The sequence below is a fragment of the Triticum dicoccoides genome, chromosome 3A (genome assembly GCF_002162155.2).
Source record: "Triticum dicoccoides isolate Atlit2015 ecotype Zavitan chromosome 3A, WEW_v2.0, whole genome shotgun sequence".
Taxonomy (NCBI): Eukaryota; Viridiplantae; Streptophyta; class Magnoliopsida; order Poales; family Poaceae; genus Triticum; species Triticum dicoccoides.
The window spans coordinates 607,454,486-607,461,085 of NC_041384.1; the positions used below are offsets into that span (position 1 = coordinate 607,454,486).

Here is a 6,600-nt window from a genome sequence, read left to right on the forward strand (position 1 = left end):
ATGGTCCAGCCCACAAATTTCCATAGGATTTTTGAACAATTAAGACGCATAAATCTTTTGTTCTGTTGCCACCAGAGAGAACCAAAGGAAATGCCTACTAACAGTATTTCATTCTTTAATTTTCTGTCTCGGTGCCACTCATACAAATAGATTACAAGCTATTAATTTAAGGGAGTGCCTAGGACTCATCTAGATGAGATATAATTTGGTCTCATTCACCTGAAAACAAAAACAGATAAAAATAGTATTACAAATCACATCAGCACACACACATCTTATAGTATCAATCCAATGGCTATAAAAGTGAATGAGGCATAACTAAAACTCAGCTAGATGAGTTCTAGCAAAGCCGTTAATTTAATTGATACTACTAGGAAAATGAATCTTGCACTCAGGATCATATAAATAGATTGATAACGAACTAAGAGATCGGTGTATAATATAAATAGATTGATAACGAACTAAGAGATCGGTGTCATAGAGTCTGACTCTCACAGACTCAGACTTGGTATGGATCTTGTCTTCTTCTCCTCAGTAGGGGAAGCCCATGTTCATCCCGGGCCCCTGCTGCACCATCTTCATCCCGGCGGCGACCCCCGGCGGCGGAGGCATCGCCATCCCAACAGGAAACTCCGGCGGCGGCGGCATCGCCATAGCCGCCTGCTGCATCTCCGTGTCGGCAGCGAACACCGGTTGCGGCTGCATCGCCATAATCATCCGCTGCATCTCCGTCCCGGCGCCAAAAACGGGCGATGGAGGAACCGACATATGCATCTGCTGCAAATCCACCCCGTAGGCCAAGCCCGGCGGCGGAGGCATTGCCATTGACATCTGGTGCATATGCATCCCGACGGCGAACCCCTGCGTCGAAGGCATCACCATCTGCATCTGTTGCATCCCCATCCCGGCGTTGCCACTGCTGCTGCCACCAAACTCAAAGGTGCTACAACCGAAGAGCTGCTGCTGTGGCGGCGGGGGCGCCTGCAGCATGCGGCTGACGTTCTGCGCCTCCAAGAGCACCTGGTATGCGCGGTCCGAGACGGCGGCCCGCGCCACCATCAGCTCGGCGGCGAAGGCCATCAGCTCCTCCTCCCCAATGTCGCCCAACTCGGGGTCGAGCCACACCGCAAATTGATCCCCCGCGGCGCGCTCCTTTGCCATGGCCTCCACCACGCGCCCTTTCCGCGCCTTCACCTCCTTCAACCGCGTACGCAGCTCGCCGTGCAGCTGGTGCAGCTTCTTCAGCTCGTCGTCGTCGGCGGCGGCGCCCTGGACCAACGCGCCTCCCCCCGCCAGGAAGCGGTCGACGACGGCCTCGGCGGAGGGGTGCCCAAAGGAGAAGGCCTTTCCGCCGTCCGAGAAGGTGACGGCGGCCACCTGGGCGCCGCACATCACCGCCAGCTCGTTGGCCTTGTTAAACAGGCCCTGCCGGCGCTTGGCGAAGCATACCTGTCGGGCGCGCTTCTTCTCGATCCGCCGGATGGCGATCTTCGTCCGCCCATTGCCGGCCCTCCGCTTTGGCGCCGCCGCTCGCCCGACCATTGTTCCCTCGTCGCTCGCTCGGTGGCTCAGAGAAAGGAAGGGGAGAGGAGGTAGATGTGTGTCTGGTTCTGGCTACGTCTTGGCCTCGGGGTCGTATGTGCTTATATATATAGCAGTGGTGAGAGGAGGATGACTGGATGAGGATGGAGGAATCGCTTGCCCTAACGTTGACAACTCATGATTGGCAAGGAGGTATTATTCGGTATTCTCTGCCTGTGAGCTGTCACGCGTATAAGCGTAAATTTACCAGCATGCTCCAGCATTTTATGGCCACGTTCGGCTGCGTGTTTTTATTAGGCAAGGGTTAAAGAATGAGTGCTAGGCCTGCTGTTGGGTGTAGCCAAGAACCTTGGCACAATTAGTTGCCTCACGTACGTACGTTTCTTTCCTTCTATTTCTTATTTCCTAAATCGCTTATGCACGATTCGGCGCGCACGAGCGCACACCGCTCGATCGTACAATGCGCGAGATCGCTACCGCCTGTTTGTAACGGTTCCAACCAGGGCGTAGTGATGGGCTCCGCCTCATTAATTCAGGCGAAACCGCTGCTCGCACGCTCTCCCCTTCCCTTTCCATTTGAAATCCTCTGCCCCTCCATTTTCGAAACGGCCTCTGCCCCTGCCTCTTCCTCTTCCTCTCCCGACGACGACCTGCAGGGGACTGCAGTCGTGGATTCGCCGGCGTGGGAGGCCGTTCGTCGACACGGGGCGGTTGCGGCTACAGGCGGAGGTAGTCCCGCATCTCGTCCTTGCTTTTTTCCTGGTTTGGCTTGGTGAGGGCGAGGGCTAGGGTTTGGGTGAGGTGTCGGGGTGAGCACAGAGGGCGAGGAGGGCGGGCACGGGTTGTCCATGGCATCTGCGGGGCCTGTGCATTGCATCTACAACGGTCGTGTTTCTGTAGGGGGGTCGAGATCTGAATGTTGAGGTTGGCGATATGGTGAGGGAGGTTGGGGGTTGAGATCCCGTCGAGATTTAGGGTGTTTTCGGTGCTATTTGAGCGCGTGGATCTACGAGGGGATTTGTATAGTCAGGCGACAACAGTTGCTCAATTATTGTCACATAGTTGCCATGATTTTGCGAAGCAGTTGCTGATTTTTGTCTCAGCCATCGGCGACGTTGAGTTGCCTGGATCTAATGGGGGCATTGTGTAGCCAGGCGACAGTAGTTGCTCAATTTTTCTCACACAGTCGCCATGAATTTGTGCAGCAGTTGCTGTATTTTTCTCACACCTATCGGGTGCTGTTTTGAGTGCCTGGATTGAACCTAATGGGGGCATTGTGTAGCTAGGCGAAGTAGTTGCTCATTTTTTTTCTCACAAGTTGCCATGAATTTTTTGCGCAACTGTTGCTGTTTTTTCTCACCCCATCGGGCGCTGTTTTGAGTCGCCTGGATCTGATGGCGGCATTGTGTAGCCATGAGACAGTCGTTGCTCAATCTTTTTGTTAAAATAGTTGGTTACAATATATTTTTACAGTTGCTTATCAGTTTTTGGCTGCTTTTTGGGGTTGCTTGGATCTGCAGGGGTAGTTGTATATGTATATGATAGTAGTTGCTCAATTTTACTACTCATTTTGCAAGGAAATATAACATTAGTTGCTTTTTTTTGGGTAATTAGTTATTTTTATTGTCTTGTTGCTATAAGTTGCCTACCCAACATCCTGCAGTTGCCTAGACTCATCACCTAGTTGGCCCGAATAGCAGACGAGATGTCATTAGGAATAATAGGCATTTGTTTTGCAGTAGTCATGGTGAATGAAGTTAGGTGATGTTAAACAGAGGCACATTTTTCTGTACTCACCAATGATATTGTTGAATTCACTCATTTTTTTATGTGCAAGTATAATTGTTCTTCTAGGTCTTGTATTTTTTCCACCCAAATGACAATTTTTTTATTTTTTGGGTGTTGCACATTTTGTTTTACAGAATGGCCCGAAAAAGCAAGAGGATTGCTGGGAGGACTGATGGCGAAGCTGGAAATGAGGGAAACGAGGAGCTGGTCCAAATAACAAGCAATGTTCGACGCAAGCGCGAGCAATTGAATGAGAATCCTGTCCGGGGTGGACGGGCTGGGAAACGGGCCACTGATTCTGTTCCTCGTGATGAAGAATGGAGGCAGATGAAACATGTGAAGAAAAGCAGAGACGAGGTATTTTATTAAAAAAAACTTGAATTCGGTAGTGGGGCTAGGGGGGATGTTTTTGTTGTAGTTTATCTCAAGGCAGGGACATTAGGTATGTCTTTTCCTTGAATATGTATTTCTCAACGCTTGCTAGGTTTTTTGAATACTGGGTTTGCTATTTTTGTTCTTTTGTTGTTATTTCCGCTTTATATAAAAAAACAATCATTTTTCATGTATTTTTTCACCACCAGATGCCTAGTATAGTAGTACCAGTTGCCTAGTATAGTAGTACCAGTTGCTTTTTAATGTAGATGTAGTTGCTTAGTTTACCAGGCACAACAACCTTGCCTTATTTTTAGTTTTGAATTCTTCTGTTTTCTCCACAGATTGGTACTAGTGCGCCGCCACCAAGGAACATGGCATCACCTTTTCAAGACTATTCACTCTAAAGGCTTCCCTCGAAGACCTGCAAAGGGGAGCCATATGTGATATAAGTTTTGGCGGCGTACTTGATATCGGCACGATAACAATGAAAGGAGATATCGTGAAGTTTGTCATGGATTCTTATGACCCGGAGTTGTCCCAGCTTGTTATACCTGAGAGGGGTAAGATCCCGGTCGACATAGACAGTGTTGAAAGGATATGGGGTCTGCCAAGGGGGCGGAACAAGGTTGGATATGAAATTGATCCAGACATAGTAAAGTTTTTCAATGGGATGTTCAACATTCCTTCAGGGCCTGTGCCAACAGTGACCAAGTGGGTGGAGATGATAAAGGAGATGGGAGTTTCTCATGATGACACGTTCTTAAGCGCCTGGCTTGTCATTGTTTTCAGTTGTTTTCTTGCACCGACAACCAGCTTGAAGGTGTCACCGCCTGCCTATTCAGTTGCGTTGAACCCACGTGACATTGTGAATTCAGATGTTTGCTAGTTCGTTGTTGACCAGCTTAGAATTACTTTCATGGGTTTTCTAGACAAGAAGGATACTATATGTTGTTGCCTATTCCACCTAGTGGTAAAATGATCTGGATCCCCCGTTTTTTTTCTGGTTCATTGCCTTTCTTTTCATTGTTTTTATTCTTCAATAGTTTCAAGAAACTAACATGTGTCCTTCTTTTCTTTTGTTTGTGTTTTGGTCTGCGAGACAACTCATTTACCTCGACTCGCTAGATGTGGACTACAGGTCCATTTCCAAGGACTTTGTGGATGAGAGCACAACGAATATTCATCCATGGGTTAAAGCATGGAACGAGGGTCTCATCAGGGCAGTCATGAAGAAGGACATGATCAGAAAGGGTGTATATGGAAAGCTGCGAGTAAGTTTTTTCCTGTTTTTTTCCCATGCACATTTTTTCATGGTTGTTCAGCATGTAGAGCCTCATGTTTATCAAGTAGGCATGTAGTTTTGGAGGTGGACTTGCTCACTAGTAGGTTTTGTAGTTGCCCATAATCAGAGGTGGACTTGCTCTAATTACGGTTGGGAGTTGCCCATCTGCATAGTTTTAGTTGCCCTATTTTTTGTAGTTGCTCATCAGCAGGATACATTTGGAGTTGTATATTGTTCAGTCCAAAGAGTTACTTATGGGGTTTTCCAGTTGTTAGTGTCCTTGTCCATGTACCAAGTTTCCTTGGAGTTGCCCAACAATATGCATGCTATTGCCCTAATTTAGTCAGGCAATTGCTAAACCTCACAATAAAGATCATTTTTGTTTATCTTTTGATTTTAAATGTTCCCACACTTTTCCTGGCTGTTGATTTTTGACACCTACCCATGAACACAAATAGTTGAAAACTGAGTTCTCAAGGTGTGCTCAAGATAGCCTATTTGGGAGCATGGATCATATCCAGAAGTTTGTTGCTGCCAAGTTGCCCTAGAATTACGAGATCAATGTATGTTCTTTTCTTTTGCTTTCTAGTATCCGACACTTTTTTATGCGAAGTTGATAATGAAATGTATGTTTTTCTATGTACTCATCATTTCTACTGCTCTTGTTTTGTTGTTTTGCAGAAACAGAAGAAGTTGTCGGTGTTGGTACACAACACGTGCTATGAAATATCTTCCCAAGTGGGGAAGTTTGTGCTAGGTGTTGGCAAGATGGATGAGGGGGATGATGTGCAGCCACGAGTGCTTCCAGGGTTCCAGATGCACGTCAACCAATTATGAAGGAAAGGCATAGAAGAGCAGCGGCAACTCCTAAAGTGAAAGATGTTGCAAGGAAGAAGAAAGGAAAGGGCAACAGAACTCGTGATGAGGAGAGGCTTTTGTTGTTTGATGATGATGATGAGGAAATGGAGGAAGAGGAACTAGGACTTTCAGATGAAGAGGAAGAGGAGGAAGAAGATTACGACAAAAAATCTGGAGATGAGGACGCATCTGATGGGGAAGGTGATGATGACAACGTCGTTGAAGAAGATGATGACGATGACAGTTTGTAGAGCAGCCCACCAACAACAACAGAACCTGGTGACAATGAGCGCATGGATGTCGACGAGAATGAAAAGGAGGGAGAGGGGGTTGAGGAGGAGGGGGAAGAGGGGGGTGATGATGAGGAGGAAGAAGATGATGAGGAGGAGGAGCAAGAGGAGGATGACGAGGAGGAGGAAGAGGAGGATGACGTGGAGGATGAGGAGGAGGAGGAGGAGGAAGAGGCAAATAATTAAGACAAGGACAAAAATGAGGAACACAATAAGGGAAATGAGGAACAAGAGAAGGAAGAGGTTGAAAAAGAGGAGAAATAGGAGGATGAAAAGAAGGAGGACGAGAAGGAAGAGAAGGATGAGCTCAGAAGGACGAATGTGAAGATGAAGAAGAGAAGGATGAGGAGGAAGAAGGTGGTGTGGGAGGGAAGAAGAGGGAAGACGACAAGGATGATGGCGGGATGGGCGGCAATGCTAGTGCTGACAACATGATACGTCTCCAACGTATCTATTATTTTTGAT

At 47.5% G+C, this 6,600-nt stretch overlaps 1 protein-coding gene across 1 annotated transcript; it reads right to left on the reverse strand.

Annotated features, from left to right (window-relative positions):
• Positions 1-531: 531 nt before the first annotated feature.
• On the reverse strand, positions 532-1,542 carry LOC119266558 (MADS-box transcription factor 34-like). Its single transcript, XM_037547791.1, has one exon. It carries the CDS (start codon positions 1,540-1,542, stop codon positions 532-534), a length of 1,011 nt encoding a protein of 336 aa, XP_037403688.1.
• Positions 1,543-6,600: the final 5,058 nt, after the last annotated feature.

Coding starts and splice junctions, on each gene's coding strand:
- LOC119266558 (XM_037547791.1), bottom strand. CDS start 1,542: ATGGTCGGGCGAGCGGCGGCGCCAAAGCGGAGGGCCGGCAATGGGCGG.